We start from the raw sequence: 19,002 nt of genomic DNA, 5'->3' as shown, positions 1-19,002 counted from the left end.
TAATTTGTATAAAAACTTGATAATTGTTGGAACAAGTAGATTCAATAATGTGCGTGTACTTGTATTATACCTCTTAGCTTTCTCCCTTTGCTGTAACTGCATGCAGGTGAGTAGCCCACCTTGTTATCTAAACAATCACTTGAAGAGTTAATTCAGGAAGTTTTATTACGTCCTCTCTGACTTGCCCTTATTGTAAGCATGATGCAAAATTCTTAACGTCAGACGTAAATTATAAATATTGATTGCACTTATATAAAGGACTGCACATGTCATATATATTTGACAGACATAAGTGTTGATTGCACATTTATAAAGGACATATATAAATATTGACTGTATCAACCAACTTAATTGGCATGTAGATTTTTTAAAATAAGGTTGAAAATATAAAATGACTTGTATATTTTTGTAAGCTTGTCCAGAGGGATATATTAATGGCTAGAAATGTAATGGGGATATCTGCATTACATAGTCATAGCAAAAGGATGTCTGTTACAGTAATAGTTTTGTAGATATTTATGAAATTAAAATTCAGTTTTTATCTAGTCTTTCATGCACATTGCACGAGTGAATTTATTTCTGTGTGTGTGGACATTAATGCACCCCAAATCTTGTTAGGTTGAGATTTATATTCTCCATAATTTGTGACTGGTTTGCTAAAAAGATGCATTTCACTCAACAAACATGCAACTTTTTAAGGATGTTTTTATGTAAAAATAAAAAATTAAATAAATAATTTTTCATTATATTGTAAATTAGACACTTGTTAAATGTTTTCAAGTGACACTTCTTTATCTATTGCACTGTAAATAGTTTAACAGTAGTTTGTGTGTGTGTGTGGGGAAAATTGTAATCTGTGATAAAAAGGTTATTTTGCATCTTAAAATTTCTTTCATCATTTAATTCCCTTTTATGCGTTTCAAAATATCAAATTCTAATAGGTTGTTTTAAAAACTTTTTGTTTAATAATAAATCAAGCTGCACCAATAAATATAATATCAGTATTGTTTTTTTATAAACTGTATTCTTGTTTGTTTATAGTTATTAATTTTTGTTTGTTTAAAAGCAAATATTTCAAACACTCAAGTTGAACAACTGACACTCTAATTTTTTTTAAGCTGGACTTGGCCATTCCCCCAGATCAATTAATACCCCCCTCCCATCATCAATCACTTTTTGACTCTATATTGAAATGGGATAAGTATGTCATTAGGGATAGGCTAGGGAGCTGGATAAGGATAGTTAAGTTCCCTTTTAAACTTGACGGTCCAATGGGGCAAGTGAAATAGAGTTCACCTGTTTCTGTGACCTTGGCATTCAAAGGGATAATGTGATCAACACTATCCCCAGATGCCTTATGTCCATAAAGTGTATACGGTACCCATCAGAGCTGAGTGAACTCAAGGAGTTCTACGGACTTGAACATGAATTAGAATTCAAGCAGTCGTATGCTCTACCATTTAACCACACCTGTCCCATATAGGTAAAACTGCAATATGTATCTCAAGGAAAAGGGCAATTTACATGGGGGGGGGGGGTTAAATTGATCTGGGGATAATGATGGTTGGGGGGGGGGGAGGGTAAATATAGGCACCTATTTTTTTGTACTTTAATCACAAAATTTTGAAAAACAAAATATAAGTAAAAGTATTAAATACAACTGAAAATCTTTAATCAAATAGAAGAAAATTTTCCAAAATAAATATAATACTGGTGCATTCTTATTTGTAGTTTGTAGATAAGTATTTTAATTTTATAAAAAATATCTGCAAGAAAATATGCCTAGATTTAAAAATGATGGTTAGTTGATAGTTAATCATGCTTTTTTTCGAATAAACATAAATAAGCATACAGAAAAATATAATGCTATCACTATAAATTCTAAAGCTTTACCATTGCCTGAAATATATGAGTTGATGAAAACACTACCAATTATACTAATCCCCAGTGGTATATATTTACACCGATTCGAAAGAGATTTGAAAACAAAATTGCTACAAATAAACAATTATCAAAAAATATTAGTATAAAAACATTCATCTGGTCAGGATGGTAAAAAGAGAGATTTAAAAAAAGTAATAAATAATGTGTGAATTAATTCTTCGAAGTATATTTTTGTGTATTATAAATCGGGCATGTTGTTGGACTGGAAACCCCAGGGGAAACGAAAAGTAGGCGGGCCTAACCAATTCTGGATATGTCTTGGGAGACTGCAAAATACACAGCTGGACAAAGTAGAAAGTTATGGTTAGGCCTTATGCTCCACAAGGAGTAGAGAGAACTGAGTCTTAACAGTCTTGGAAAAGAATGTGGAAGGAGAAACAAGGGCTGTGGGGCTCAACTAAAAATAGCAGCCCAAAATAATTATGAGGACTGGTTTAGCTGAGGCCATTTGTTCCTCAAGGGCCTCACAAGATTAAGTAAATTAAGTCAAGCTTAGTGTATTTTAAAATTTACAATGAACAAGTGCAGTTGTCATCTATCCTGCTTTAAATAAGGAATTTAATTTATTTAGCAAAGCACCAACATCTGGTTATTACAGAATAAACACTAAGATAAACATGTAACAAATTAAATAAAAAAATAGTTAACAGCTTTAGAATTTGATAGCAAAGTTAAAGCTTATAAATGATATAATCTTAATACTTTAATACATGTCTATACTTTCAAACATTAATAAAACAATTGGTTTTTTAAAATAATATTCATAGATAATAAATATTAGCTTAACATTTAGTTTAAATCAATATTTTTAAAAAAGTAATACTAGTAATGCATTATTTTGGCACTGCCTCTAAAATTTGAGGCTCCATCAGATAATATATAGTTAAGATTCATTTTTGTTAACATTGTTATTTTCAATTAAACTATTTAAAAAATATGTACTTTGAGCAATCTACCGAGTAGCATTCTAAATTTAACATTTCTAAAATTTAACAGTAATAAAATTATTTACATTGCTGTAACTAAAAAATATGGCTAAGAAACAGCACCCAGCAAATAGAATTTAAAAATATTTCAAAGTGAATACTGAATAATTAATACTGATGTGAAGGTATTCCTGCAACAAATACCAAAGTTTGTGTGAAAGAAATATTTAGAACAATTTATTGGTGTGTATATAATAGTATATATTCTGCATTAATGCAAATTAAAAGCTTAGAAATTATCTTAAAGAAAATGAAAAAATAGGCCTATATAAAAACACATTTTTCTACATAGAACAAAGAAGATATCTCAAAATACTAATATCATTAAATAAATTAGATCATATTCTTGTTCTGATCATAAAAATTGTATGTGTTTAATTATTATCTTTTATAATGAGTGGTATAAACTTATAAAATGTTTAAACCACAATTGGCTATAAAAAAATTACAGGTGTCTCAAAAATAAATATAATTAGTAAACTACTGTCATAAACTACAATCTATAGTTATAAAAACTGAAATTATTTAGCACTGACAAATCTAAATATTTACAAAACAATATTCATTTTTAACATTAATATATTTGAGTTAAAAACATTTATTAAAATTGAAAGTGTGTCACACGTTTATAAAAACACAAAACATAATTTAAAAATAATGTTTATAATACTTGCATGAACAAACAACATTTAAAAATGAATGCTGTTTTTTTTTTAAATACTGTTGGTGAAAATTAATTGTAAATTCCAGTAACAAAATATCACAGATGAAATCAACCAATATTATAAGCTTATAAGAAATGGTAAATAATTTTAACCATAAAACTCAGGACAAAACAGTAACCAACATTACACTTGAAATTCACTAGTAAAAAAAAGGCCATGATTTCTCCCCAACTTGGCTATAGTATCTGGCATAGGGTGTTGATAGGTCTTGGCATACCACCCTGGATCAGGAACTTTCTGTGGGTCAAAGGTTTACATTAAGAGAAAAAAATTATTCTATATATTTAAGTTTAATTAACACAAATTTAATTTAATAGAGAAAAAGGGAAAGCAATTTCTATAAATTTAAAGCAAAGTTATAAATTAATAAAACAAACCAAAAACTATTTTTAAAAAATAGAATTTAACAAAACAATCTGCATATATAACTAATGCTTAAAAAAAATTCATTTGAAATAATTTACTATGTATTTTTTTGCAAATTCTTTAAACATGAAAGCAGATGTAAAAATAAAGAAAATAAGCAATGGAAACAATAAGTAATTTAGTTGTTTATCTCTTTATTTCAAAAGGTATTCAACAAGGTTATAATTATATTATTATTCTCACTATTGTAACATTATTTTATTTTCATGTAAACGAATAGAACTGCTTTATCAACATTTAGTTGAACACCCACAGTGTAATTTATTTTACTTCAAGGGAAACAAAAAACAACTCAAGGCGAACTACTCTAGGAACTACTGTTTAAATGTAATAACCTAATGCTCAAATGTTATATGGAAGCAATCAGTTGTATACCGATTGTAACATGGGAAACCTTGGTTGCTTTGACCTAAAACAGGAAGTCACAGCAGGGGCTGGTGGTGCAGTGTCCTTCACGTCATATGCACCGGGAGCGGGACCTTCTTTCTGGAGATTGTAGAATTTAAAAAAAAAAACGTTAAAAAGTTTCATGAGTTTTAATGGTGTGTTTAAAATTAAATATTTTTGAAAAATGTGTGAGTGGTAGTTTTTTTGTTGCAAGCTTGTTTTATAATAATAACATCTGGATGCATAGCAGTAAAACTATTAAAATACAATGCATAAAAAACCCAAAAACAAATTAAAATTAAAGAGCCAATAAATATGATCTATTCTAAGTAGATTATATAAGCAAAAATAAAGGTAGGCCTACTCCTATCACATCTGGACTGAGCTGTTGCTATTTTTCATTGTTCTCACAATTCTAGATCAAAACATAATTTTCACTTATTTTTTAACAGTAATACCAGAAAAAAAAATGTGGATAAATACTGCATTGTTCACTTGGTGAACTTAGATGTTGAAGTACCAGAAAAATTAAACTCACCGGCCTGAAAATGTTATTTGGAAATCGTTTTGACTGAGATTTGAACATGTAGCTCCTAAAGTGTTAATGAAAAATGAGATAAAAAGGGTGGTCAGTTATAGAAAAAGGTAATATAGAATAAATGAAAATAGTGGCCTCAATGAGGTTAATCATTTGCATTTACAATGTTAGGACAATTAAATTAGCAAAAGATATTTCAGTCATGTTTTCTTCAGCCCATATTATGTTTAAAGTACAAAGCAGTCACTCAATTAGAATTTCTAAGCTAGCATAATATATAAACATTTTTTAAAAAGTATTATGAGCATAAAATTCAAATTATTTATTTTATTAAAATTTGTTGATGGTTAGCAAGTAAAAAACTATACCATCTTTTCATTATTATTTTTCCCTTTCAATGACCTCAGCTTACAAGGGGGATAGTGTGGTCAGCACGGTGCTGTCTTTATTTCCCTAACGTGAGTCAGGTACCCATCAGAGCTGGTATTGACGCAAGGATGTCCTACAGACTCAAACCTGGGATCTGAACTCCAGGTTAGTAGTTGTGAGCTATACTATCAGGTCATGCCTACTCCATACCATCTTTTACTTCAGGTAAATTTCCCAATGTATCTGTTAAAATGCCTTAACCCAGTCCCTATTCCAGGCTGCACACTAACTGTGGATCGCAAAATTAGAACTAAGATGATAAAAATGCAGCTCACTTTACTGGTGCTTTCTCTCCATCTACAGACAAAAATGTTTCTACGTGGTAAGCATTCGGTGGTACATTTATGTTCTGTAGAAGGAGATAAAAGAAAATTCTAGAAGCATTATTTTTTATTATACAAAAACTTCTTAATACCAGCTTTTTATCTTTCAGTGGAAAGATTCAATTCAGTAGGCATTTGCTTACTTGGATTTAGTATGTGATGTTTTTATTTACTGGAATGTTTTATTATTTAAAATATGGCAATGATAGGTTCATATAGGAAAATGCAATTGGTTTATCATCCACTCAGAGACAGAAATTATTTAAGAAAAATGCCTACTGTCATTTCTAAGGGAATGAACTCTGGATAACAACTGCAAAATTGTCTGAGGAGAAATCTAGTCTTATATTTTAACCCTATTATAATGCAGATGACTACTTTGTTCAATTTCATAAAAAAAGAAATTATTTATATTAAGCTGCAATTTAAAATTGCATTTAAACTCTCTGTCTATTATTTGATTTTCTGAGTGTAAGTGAAATGCTGATAAAAAGGATTAAATTGAGTTTCTAAATATTTTTGATGACACAAAGACAAACATGACAAATTAGTCACATTTTAATATTAGACATTTTTACCATTTGTTTTGATTTATTTCTACTCTTTATAAGTAAAATAAAGAAGAAAAACACATTAAATGTTTTTTAACAATTAAAACATAATTTGGGCAATACAGAGTTATATTCAAAAGGAAACATGCAATATACATTGTCTTTTATTTGACTAAATTGTAATAGACTTTTTGCAATCACTAAACATTATGCCAACGTCTATCCACCTTTCTGCCAATATATATATATATATATAACACAAGAGAAAACAAAAGACCATTAACACTACAGTTAAAAGTATAACTTAAGGAATCAGTTCATTATGATGACAAAGTTAAAAAGTACTAGAAAACTACAGACTTGGATATTAAATATTACCTTATCTTTAAGTCCAAAATTTAAAACATCCTTTGCATCTCTCTGCTCAGATTTGAAAGAATATGTTGCTTGTTTTTTGTTCAAGCTATAGTTTAAAAAAAGATTTCTGTTTGTAAAATTAGTAATAACAATTTAAAAATAAAAACATACAATTATCATATTGGAACCTGTAACCTCAGCATATGTAAAAATTATGTATTGCATAATATTATGTATAAGACCAACACCATATTGAGACACCATTTATTTCCCAGAGTTGAGTCAGGTACCCAAAAGAGAAGTAACTGCGGGTTAGCAATTGTGAATTCTACACTCAACTACATCATTCCATGATAATACAGGTCTGACTGTTCAAGAGGCAGGTGACGTAAACTTCATCTGTTTCTTAAACCGCTGCATATGTAGGTATTATTAAATAGCGTAGTCAGCACTATGCCTAGCTGTCTCCACTTTCCAGACTTGAGCCAGGTACTCGTCATAGTTGGGATAACTCAGTGGTGTCTAATGGACTAGTGCAAGAATTGTACATGAGATTTTAGAGGCAATAGTATAGAGTTCTCTTACACAACCACGATGATAACAACTTAAAGTATTAAATTATTTTAGCATAGCTGATACTTAAATAAAGAGACATTTTTAAAACTATTATAAACAAATTAATTTATGGAAAGGTTTTTAAAAAATGTCAAAAATATTTTTTTTTACTCTTCAATAAAATCATGAACTTCATAATTTCCGGGTAAAAGAAGCGCCCCACTCCGCATAAAGGCAAAATTGTTTTTTCTGGAGACTGATTTGAATCTGTAAGAGTTTGGCTTTTTGGATAACTCGGTTAAAAAATCTGTAATCTCATATGTCCCTGGTGATGGTGTGACCTGTTAATGTAATTTGATGTTAGACTACAGTACTCATAATAGAATAACCTTTACCCACAACCTAATATAAAATTCTAATAACTCTAAAGAGTTATGGAACATTCTCAAACTTTAATTAATCCATAGCTAAAAAAGTTGTTAATTTTTTAACTTAATATTCATGTCAGCTATAAAGTCTGTTCATTTAATTTTGTATATGTATTTGTGTGAAAAATCTTAGCAGTTATATCAAGTCAATCAGCAGATGTAAAATTAAAAAAAAAATAGTTGAATTCGCATTTATTTTTTAGAACCACCTTAATGATAGTTTAACACCAAATCTAACCCAAAAGAACAAAGATTTCTGCGAAACAATAAGAAAAAGTTACTTGCCTTTATTTCATTTCTCCACCAAGATTCCCTTTCTGACAAAGGACCTTCATATACATCGCTTAAAACAGTACGGTCCTGAAAAAGAAGTTAACATTACCAGGGGTTTTCTTACATACCTACTACCAAAAATTGTGCCACGAGCAAATATATTTAACATTTTTCAAGTAAGGAGACAAATCTATCCGTAAATGTTTCCTGCCAAAAAACAGAACAGCAGTGATAATATTTTTTACATCTGATATTTTAACTGTAGAACTCAAATTTGAACAATTGCCCATGGAGCTAATAGCTACATGGGCCTATATAATATATATTAAATAAAATTAACTTACCCTACTAACAACATAAGGATTAATGATAATGCATTGCGTAATGATTAGGCCTACTTTTATTAAACAAGTTTTTAGTTATTATATTAGATATTAATAACTATAAATTATTATAATTTAAGAATATTTGTTTAGGCCTATAGTCTAAAGCCTGATAAAAATTATGGTAATCTATTGTTTTAGGTGGGTAAAATCGGCAGAGGCTAGTAATGTGCGAAAAAGTTACATCATTGTTAAGGCTTTAATAGAAGTATATTGTGATATATTTGTGTCAAATATTATAGATAACTCAATAATAAAGCAAAATCAATGGCTAAGTATATCAATATAGACCAGAAATTAACTTTTTAAACGGCAGTGTTTGTGAGCAAGATTTGTTATATAATCAACAGTCATCAGTAAAATAGATTGGCTTCCCCTGAATCTCCCACCATAAGTTTACAAAAAAAAAAAACTTAAACAAGATAGTTTCTAAAGTAAATGAGCTTGGTTGCTCTGATGAAAACATCGCTAGTCTTTATTTATTGATTTATTGCTGAAAAGTTTTAATACAATTGCTTAAAAACAGGTACATAAATGAATCTTTGAAACATTTTTTTTTGTATACTTTAAAAAATAAATCCGCCTAAAAATGTGAAATAATAACTAAAATTTAAGGAGTAACCTTTTTTTCCCACATTACTCGGCCGATTTTACGCACTTAAAACGATAGATTACCAAAATTATATATATTCACTTGACACCTTTGACAACTTACTTCCCAAGGGTGTGTGTACGATTTACTTTTATTTCCAGCAGCTAAGGTCATTTTGCTTTTTCTGTAGGACTCGTATTGACTACAACTTATTTTTAAAGTAATTTTAGAAGATTTAGATTTAGTTGTTTCTGGACATGTCGCCAATGATGGCTTATTTAATTTTAGTCCAACACGAGACCTTGATTTTGATGCTGATGCCAAGTTACACTCCATGGGATATTAAATAAATAAATATTAACATTTAGTTTATTATTTATTATTTAAGAACCTCTTTAATTATTTTATATTGTAGCTTTATGCATATAAAAAAAGAAATATTTTAAAAGTTTGTAACATTCATATTGTGATTGTAACATCTTATAGATCTAGATATACTTCAGTGTTATAAATATTCAAGTCATCTGTCCACTCTTTAGAGCGTCACTTAGTTACAAACTTAAATCTATTTCCGGTTTTCTGGTTATATAAAATATTTTATTATTTAAATTTAAATGTCTGAAAGGTAAACGATTTAATATTAATACTAGACTCTATGTAACATCAAATATAAAATTCAAATAATCAACAATACTCAAGACTGACATTTTAAAAATATGTTGATATTTTATTACTTTTTATTTGCATCAGAGTCGGTGTTAGAAGGGGGGTGCTCACAAAAGGATTGTTTCGAGCTGCTCTATGAAATTAATACTAATTGGATAATAATGATATAGAACAGGGGTCTACAAACTACGACCCGCGGGCCGAATGCGGCCCGCAAGGTCCTCTCATCCGGCCGCAGTGATATTTTTGATCACGGAAAAAGTTTGTTGGCGATGGCTGAGGAACTTTGCTCAAAAAATTCTTATCAATTTGAAAATGTAACTTTGGTGCAAATACTATTGTCCGCCGTGTTGCATACATGAAAGTGAAAACATCGTTACTTAAATAGCGAAAATGCAAGCAAGTTTCGACATTTTTTAATTGCGATGGATTAGTCGCTGGACAGCTGTTCCACCTCTCAACTACTTGTGTGCATTAGAGGTGTGAATGAAGACATGAACATAACACAAGAGCTGGCTTCCCTACATATTATGTATGGCACTGTTACCAGAGATGATATATTCAATGAGTTGAAAAATACATTTGCTGATTATAGCTTGAACTGGACTAACCTCAGTTGCCTGACTGTTGATGGAGAAAAGTAAAAGAGTGGCATAAAGAAAGGCTTTGTTGGACAAGCGAATGAGAAAAACATTCTACAACCAATGTTCCTGCACTGTATTATTCACCAGGAACCTTTGTGTGCTAAATATGTGGACATTAGCAGTGTACTGAACCCCGTGGTGAAAATGTGAATTTAATAAGGTCACATGGGCTCAATTATAGATAGTTCAGAGACATGTCGAAAGAAACAAACACAGAATCGCAAGAGATGCCTGGAAGAAACTGGCCCCCGAACTGATATTTGATAGTTAATGCGGCCCTCGGGCTGAAAAGTTTGGAGACCCCTGATATAGAACATAGACGAATGTTAGGGCTTTCTCCCCATCGCCAAACATCCAGTGGTGTAGCTAGGATTTTTGGGCCCCTATGCAAAAATTATCATTGGACCCCCTTCGTCAGCCTTTAGGCTACAATGAAGTTAAACGAAGAAATCAATGGAGAATTTCAAAAATAATATAAATATTCTGTACATTTTAAATTGTATATGTCCGGATTGTGTATTTATACTATATTGGTATGTAGTTTTGTAAAAATATTACAGGCTTACAGTTAATTTGTTTTTAAGTAAACAAACACAGTAGCATCATAAGGCTGGGGTAGAGGTGTGGTCCGCATAGGATGATAGCATTTAGGCGTGACACAAATTTATTGTCAAAACTAAGTTGTATCCAGATAAAATATTATATCATTTGTGAGAGAGGGTAAAAACCCCTCCGAGAATGCAAAATTGTTGGGGACGATGGTGTGACACCTTTAGTAAACACGTAGGATAACACCCGACCTTGTGACGCTACTAACCAAACACATTTTCTTTTTCAAAAATTGCTCAAGATTTATTTAGATCTGTATTTTTCATGCTTTTAATTTTGTAAAATGATTAATAAGTTCATTGAGATCTACTTTAGCTGCTTCTATATGTTCGATTCTGAGAATGGCCAAGCTACTGACCCAATGGGCATACCTAATATTTGTTTTATAACAAATAACATCATCATATTGAGCAAATAAGGATCGAGAACCATCATAGACATCAAAATCTCCTTCCCGATCACCATGGAATGTTAAAGAATGTTTATACTAACTAGCGTACCCTCCGCGTTGCTGCGATCTAGTCCTACATACCAGGGTAACAAAACAATTTGTGAGGGTTTCATCAATACGTTTCTAATTGTGTATTTTTAGTCGTGTGACCTTGTTTTCTAAAACTGAGATAGGTTTAGTTAAAATGTAAACAACGCCACTGCTTTTTTATTCGTATCTTTGTTGCTAGATGCGGGTTTGGTCCATACTACCGCTCAGACGCCCATGGGCGTGCTGTATGAAAACATTGAGTGTACGTTAATCATCTTCCGTTATTGTGAGGTTGAATACTTTTCGGCGACCGCCTAGGTGTCAGGGGAGTCGCGGGAGTCACTGGTTACACTACCGTATGTAGCCAGATGCAACCTCTGTCCCTTGTATAATACTTGTGTAATTGGTGTCATCTGTACGCCGAGGGCGTTTGACGTCCAAAGGATCTCGTGCACTTAGGTAGCCGCAGAGTAATTCGGGAGCCCAACCGTTACTACTGCTGATGCGCTAGGTGACACCACTTATGCGATTTAGTAATCGATTTTTGTATCCCGACATATCCATGGGGCTCATTAAAACGAATATAGGCGACCGCCGGGGTGCCGGCTAATGCGCCCGTGCAATTTGACCGCAGAATCAAGTAGTAACGCTGACCCGATGCGCCGGACTCCCGATCAACAGAACCCAGGAGCAAAGATAGCCACTGGGAAACTCTGGGTGGCAAACCGCGCCGCCTTACTGCCGGGGGGGGGGGGGGGGCGCCCTCAGAAATAAAATAAAAATTTAAATGCAGAAACCTCCCCAAAAGTCAGAGTTTTTTTCAGGAAAAATGTCTGGGGAAAAAACACTTCCGTTGGCATATTCTCAACGATTTCCCAAAGTTTCTTTGCGATTGGATGAAAACCAAAAACGTATAATTTTAATAGTGCCATATTGATTAAAGATTAATTAGAAATGAAATGTCATTAACGTAAAGATATAGTGATATTATTAAGGATGGGCCCTGTTCGACCCCCCCCCCCCCCCACTGAATCCCACTACTTGTAAAGTACGAAAGGACTGGGGGGCTTTTTGGAATTTTTAATTGTTTCTACGATAGAAAACAAACGGAATTTTCATTTCATTTTTAAAATTATTTATATAAAAGAAATATTAAAATTTCAACGTAAAAAGTTTAAACTTTTTAAGAGGGAAAAGGGCCCCTAAATGCTATGGGCCCCTATGCCTTGCTTACGCTAGCTTTATTATACGCTAGCTTTACGGTAGCTACGCCACTGCAAACATCGTCAGACAAACGCTAGACCCGCTCTAAAATGACGTCACTTTCCAGCCTACACCCCTCCCCTCAAAATAATTTTTTAAACATCGATTTATTTCTAAAATATTAGTGAGCACGGTTAGTATAGCGTGTGTCAATCAATTTCTTAAATACAGCTTTATACAAGTAGAAAAAAACGATCACAATTCAGCTTCTAACATAACTTTAAAAAAAACAAAACAATAGTGTAACGTCACACTTTCTGACCCCCCTCCCCCACTCCTTTCACACCAGAGGCGTATCCAGGTTTTCGTTGTAGGGGGAGCGAAAAGAGCAAAAAAAGGCGCCGAATTTTTAACACGTTCAATATGCGTGTATATATATATATATATATATATATATATATATATATATATATATATATATATATATATATATATATATATATATATATATATATATATATATATATATATATATATATATATAATTACTAGCTGTATCATTACTTCGCTATGATGTAAAATAAATTGAAAGTAGCACTCTGAAGAAATAAGAAAAAAACACACAACGTAGGCCGAAAAAAGACAAAAATTGTATCAATCTGAACAAAAAATAATATACACACACTACAACCAAAAACAATGAACGTAACACAATCTGTTTTGTAATTCTTGCAAAAAAAATTTCTTACATAATAATTCCTGTGAAATTATTTAAGACAAGTGAAATAGGGGAAATAATCACTCTCTTAATATAAATATGTATATATCTACACATTTAATTATAAATGTCGAAACAAATAAATAATTACTTTAGATTATAATGAAATTGTTTAACACTATTCGAGTTTACAAAATATTTTTGTTTATAATCATATTTAATATATCGTCATCATAAATGCTAAAGTATTACAGCATAATAAAAGTTTTTAAAATCAGAGTTGGTATAAAACCACAATTTTCGATATAATAGAAAAACACTCGGATTAACAGCCTACATTTAACTAAATGTTGGAATTTTAGTTCAGATCATATATTTTTAACTAACTACTGCTTCTTTGTGTTCTTTAAAGATCATTTTTTTAACATGGTGATAGGTATGGGTTAGATCATTGTATTGATCACACACCTTTTTACTGGTACTTGCAAAAACAATATTCACAGAGTTTTACGTTTAAAAAGCTAATTTTCTGGCGGCATGGTACTTTAGTACATCATGACGCGCTTTTCTACATGTACTTAACAGATCAGTTCGGGGTGGGTTGGGGGGGGGGGGGCTCAACTTCATTCACCACTGTCCGGTCACTTTAGGTCAATTATCCAACCCAGTGTATACCTAGGTGTAACATTAATGTCGCTCTACACAATTGTGGTGGTGAGGTGTGTGTGTGTGGGGGGGGGGGGGGGGAGATAACCAACTCAGAATGAACATATCGTCAGTTTTTAGATGACTGTTCTAAACATACATACATATTACACAAATATATATTACACAAATACATATTACAGAAATAAGTAGCAGTGGTATTATGACAATATTTTTTTTACAGAGGGGTCCATGGGGGAGGGGTGGGGGTTGTAACTGTTTCATATAATTTGTAATCGTAATCACTATGGCCCAAACTGTAAGAATACTACTACTTCACCGTGATGACGTTGTTGACTTTGTCAAAATTTCCCCACCACTACGCAGTTTGCTCATAAGTAAATTTAAATATAGGTGCCACATCAGTTGTATTTGTTTCTGTATTGTAATTTTTTTTTAAATTAATCACACGATTCAAACTGTATATATAAAGTAATTATGTGTGAATTTTTATGTATAACATTTTCTAATTTAATTATTCGTAAGCACATAGCCTACATTATACAGTTGCCTTAAACTTAACACCCCTCTTGCCAAGTCCTACCCGTAGAGGTTTTTTAAACATTGCAATGCATAGTAATGGTTATTTTTAGAATGGCAAACTGATGCAGCTGTTAAAATACGTAGACACTTCTAGACTAGTACAATAATGCTTAATTGCTGCATGAAAAGAAATCTTGTGATTTACATAGATGTGCCGACCAAAAATATTTTTTTAACAAATATCATTGTTTAAAACTTTGAGTTTAAGAAGTTTCCAAAAAAGGCGCCACTTTGCTGAAAATGGCCAGAGGGGGAGCGGCTGCTCCCCCTGCTCCCCCCCTGCGTACGCTACTGTTTCACACATAATGTCACAAACTTCCACCCCCCCCCTTTCCTCCAGTTTCCCTAACGTGTGTCAGGTACCCACCAGAGCTGGTTGGACTCAAAGGCGTTCTAAGGACTTGAACCTGGATTATTGAATCGCTGGTCGACTTTTAAACATACTGCACAATGGATTACCCAACCTTATGGCTAAATCAGATCCATTACTAGCAAGCCGTATAAAAAAAAATTGAGGAAAAGCATCAGTTAGGCTATCACATCTGGTCTTACTAAAATAATATGTGGTGAATGTATGCAAATTATGACCCACAAAGCAAGAGATTCAATCTTGAATTATTTAAAATTTAAAAATTGCGGGGCACTTTGAATTCCACCCCAGGTTAGGTTAGGTTTATCTGTCACCCCTCCTGGGATTATAAGCCACAAACCGGAGCAGTGGCGTAGCTAGGATTTTCGGGCCCCTATGCAAAATATATCAGTGGGCCCCCTCGTCAGCCGCTAGGCCACACAAGAATGTTTATCTGTACTGTAACTACTACCATCGTACCCTTCTACGTTGCTACAATCTAGTCCCATACAGTGGCGTAGCGAGCTCGGGTGTCACCCGGTGCGGCACTTGATGGTGTCACCCCCCAGAGGCGTAGCGACCCTTCCCGGGGACAAACTTTCAAATTTTGATTTGCACCCCCGCTCAAACTTTCGATTTGCACCCCCCCTTCAAACTTTCGATTTGCACCTCTTAAAACACTATTTAACACTCGAATTAATCACTTAATTAAGTGGAATTATCGTTTTTCTCTATATATTTTGCTATTTTTTGCCTTGGTGTCACCCCCCTAAATGGTGTCACCCGGTGCGGTCCGGGGTGCGGGTTTGTCCACACTAGCGCTCAGACGCCATTGGGCGTGCTGTATCAAAGCATCGAGTGTACGTTAATCATCCTCCGTAATCGTGAGGTTGAGCCCGTTTAGGCGTCGGGCGAATGACTGGTTACACTACAGTGGCGGAACTAGAAAAAAAGGCTCCCCCGCAAAGAAAAAATTAGGGCCCCCTATATATATATATATATATATATATATATATATATATATATATATATATATATATATATATATATATATATATATATATATATATATATATATATATATATATATATATATATATATATATATATAACCTATATCCTAACTGAGTAATTTAGTCTACTTCATTGCAATATATAACCATTCTGAGAGAACAAACCAGACAAATTTAGTCCTAACTCAGGGGTCGGCAACCTGCGGCTCGCGAGGCGCATGCGGCTCTTTTGATATCAAGATGCGGCTCTCCAGCTCCTTGAACAAATACTAATAATCTTAATGAAAAAAAAATATTTGAAATAAAAAAAAATGTTAGTGGCTCTTTAAAATCAGGAAAATTTTGAAACTTGTAACTTTTGGCTCTTCCGCTTGAAAAGGTTACCGACCCCTGTCCTAACTCATCTTGGGCTAGAAATAATCATGACCACTACAACATGCTGGTCAAAAATATATAAATTCGTAAGCTTGATTCGTGGATGGTTTCTCGCGTTATGTTTATTTTTTTCATTTTTGGCTTATATAATATCAATTTTGAAAACATTGATTTTTATAGTTATACTAGGCATACTGCCTAGCTTCGCTTAGGTTTTCAAAAAAGTTGAGAAACTGAATGATTAATTAATAGGCGATTGGCTGTTATGTTAAATGCTTAGGGCCAACATTTATACAGTGGGGTACTTTTTTAGTACCCATAAATTGAAAGAATATTCGCAACTTATTACTCGCAAGGTTATTAGAACTGAAAGGGCTTTCATAAAAATTATCGATCAAATATTATATTAAATTACTTTTGCAATTAATTTTACAATTTCAATACAATACAAAACTTAATTTATAACACAATATCCATTTAAAACAATGCTATACTTTATGATTTTTGTTTTTTCTTAAAAAGAGTATACAAAATATTAAAAAATTGTTACATTAAAAAGTTACCTCCCCTGCTCATAGACCAATTGACCAAATTTCTTATAATGAGAATTTCACTCGCAGTCATTTTTAGCCCTCTTCGAGGGCTTTAATGCTGACCAACAGGTTTTCCATACGGCCCATCTATTTATAGAGGTGTATGCAAAACATTAGCCAGTTATACAAAGAGTAAGTACCTTAAAATTTGCGTAGAAATTACCCAGTTTTCCCCATAAAATACAAAGATTATATAGGGAAATACAACTGGTCAGTTTTGACCGCTTTACGAAGTTTTCCCAGATATGCCGAGTTTTTTGTGACACCCCTAGGTGTTCTTCTACCACCTCACAAAATATCAAGGGGGGTCATCGGAGGAAATTTTTTTTCGTAATAGAGCTCATATAAAGAGAATTTCACTCGCGGTCACTTTTTAGCCCTCGTCGAGGGCTTTGAGTGTAACCGACAGTTTTCCCTAAAGGTCAAGCCATTGACCTAGGAGCATGCAAAAAATTAGCCAGATATACTGAGCTTAAGTACCCTAAAGTCTGCGTTGAAATGACCCTCTGTTTTTCCCATAAAATACAAAGATTATATAGGGAAATACAACTGGTCAGTTTTGACCGCTTTACGAAGTTTTCCCAGATATGCCGAGTTTTTTGTGACACCCCTAGGTGTTCTTCTACCACCTCACAAAATATCAAGGGGGGTCGTCGGAGGAAATTTTTATTCGTAATAGAGCTCATATAAAGAGAATTTCACTCGCGGTCACTTTTTAGCCCTCGTCGAGGGCTTTGAGTGTAACCGACAGTTTTCCCTAAAGGTCAAGCCATTGACCTAGGAGCATGCAAAAAATTAGCCAGATATACTGAGCTTAAGTACCCTAAAGTCTGCGTTGAAATGACCCTCTGTTTTTCCCATAAAATACAAAGATTATATAGGGAAATACAACTGGTCAGTTTTGACCCCTTTACGAAGTTTTCCCAGATATGCCGAGTTTTTTGTGACACCCCAAGGTGTTCTCCTACCACCTCACAAAATTTCAAGGGGGGTCGTCGGAGGAATTTTTTTTTCGTAATATAGCCCATATAAGGCGCCGGTCAGTCGAGGTCAGTTTTGACCCCCTGTCCGTAGACTTTTTGCCAAACCGTCACCGGCCCTCGTGATCTATCGCTATAAGGCACCTTCGTGCCAAATTTGACGCGCCTGCGGCGCCGGGAAGTGCCCTATCGGGCACCCGACCACTTTGCTTTATATATATAGACTAGGCATACTGCCTAGCTTCGCTTAGGTTTTTAAAAAACATTTGAGAATTTGAATACTTAATTATTTAGCGATGGATTGGGTGTGGAGTGCTTTAATAAGTTTAATTTAAACAGTAATGCTAATTTTAGAAAATAATGTTTTTGTTCGTCATTTACACTTGGTTGCTGGAGAATTTCTGGAAAGTACGCAATGTATAACTAAAATGGAATTAGAACTACACAGGTTTCATGAACAGTATATCTCATAGTTTATATTACACTGCCTTTTGAAATTAATTAATTTATTTAATTAGGTTACTTAACTAAATTAACAACTTAATTTTGTACTAAAACAAATGCTATACTTCGTCATTTTCTGTTTCTGTTTAAAATAGTATACAATTATTTGAAAAAAAATAATTTTAAAAACGTTACCTCCCTTGAAAACTGAACGTATGACGTATGTCATTGTTTACTTATATTGTTTGCTTATATAAGAAATTGCGTTATATGAACATATTTAACGACTATAATGGCTGTTTATGACGGGAATAAAGTTTTTTTGTTACCCTCCATGGTCGGTCTACGACGTCACATAATATTAAGGGGATCGTTCGTCAATTTATTTATATATATATATATCTCGTATAAGGAGAATTTCACTCAAGATCATCTTTTAGCCCTCGTCGAGGGCTTTGAGTCTGACCAACAGTTTTTCCATACGGCCTAGTCATCTTTAGTAGTGTATGCAAAAACGTAGCATGATGTACAGACATTAAGTAACCTAAAAATTGTGTTAAAATTTCCCTGTTTTTCCCATAAAATACATAGATTATATAGGGAAATACAACTGGCCAGTTTTGACCGCTTTACGAAGTTTTCCCAGATATGCCGAGTTTTTTGTGACACCCCTAGGTGTTCTTCTACCACCTCACAAAATATCAAGGGGGGTCGTCGGAGGAAATTTTTTTTCGTAATAGAGCTCATATAATGAGAATTTCACTCGCGGTCACTTTTTAGCC

At 33.0% G+C, this 19,002-nt stretch overlaps 1 protein-coding gene across 2 annotated transcripts; it reads right to left on the bottom strand.

The window, feature by feature from the left end:
- Nucleotides 1-3,555: 3,555 nt before the first annotated feature.
- LOC131954559 (protein STPG4) lies at nt 3,556-9,456 on the bottom strand. Of its 2 annotated transcripts, none has more exons than XM_059318325.1 (8): nt 9,021-9,456; nt 7,935-8,009; nt 7,393-7,562; nt 6,688-6,772; nt 5,711-5,784; nt 5,007-5,061; nt 4,457-4,567; nt 3,556-3,892 (listed from the first exon to the last, which is right to left on the bottom strand). In XM_059318325.1, exons 1-8 carry the CDS (start codon nt 9,231-9,233, stop codon nt 3,779-3,781), a joined length of 897 nt encoding a protein of 298 aa, XP_059174308.1. In that variant the 5' UTR covers nt 9,234-9,456; the 3' UTR covers nt 3,556-3,778. The 2 variants fall into 2 exon arrangements, with proteins under 2 accessions (XP_059174308.1, XP_059174309.1); XM_059318326.1 differs by having other exon boundaries at nt 3,782-3,892; nt 4,417-4,567.
- Between the last annotated feature and the right edge of the window lie 9,546 nt (nt 9,457-19,002).

The sequence above is a fragment of the Physella acuta genome, unplaced genomic scaffold (genome assembly GCF_028476545.2).
Source record: "Physella acuta isolate Inbredline_101_S28 unplaced genomic scaffold, ASM2847654v3 ptg001012l, whole genome shotgun sequence".
Taxonomy (NCBI): Eukaryota; Metazoa; Mollusca; class Gastropoda; family Physidae; genus Physella; species Physella acuta.
Note: the sequence above shows the minus strand (reverse complement) of the source record. Positions and strands in the feature narration are given on the sequence as shown.

What these genes read in the sequence shown, in the direction of transcription:
- LOC131954559 (XM_059318325.1), bottom strand. Translation starts at nt 9,233, where the DNA reads ATGGAGTGTAACTTGGCATCAGCATCAAAATCAAGGTCTCGTGTTGGA. An exon ending in GGAGAGAAAGCACCAGTAAA is followed by an intron (nt 5,062 to 5,710) that starts GTGAGCTGCATT and finishes TTAACACTTTAG; the next exon opens with GAGCTACATGTTCAAATCTC. An exon ending in CAAATAACATTTTCAGGCCG is followed by an intron (nt 4,568 to 5,006) that starts GTGAGTTTAATT and finishes TACAATCTCCAG; the next exon opens with AAAGAAGGTCCCGCTCCCGG.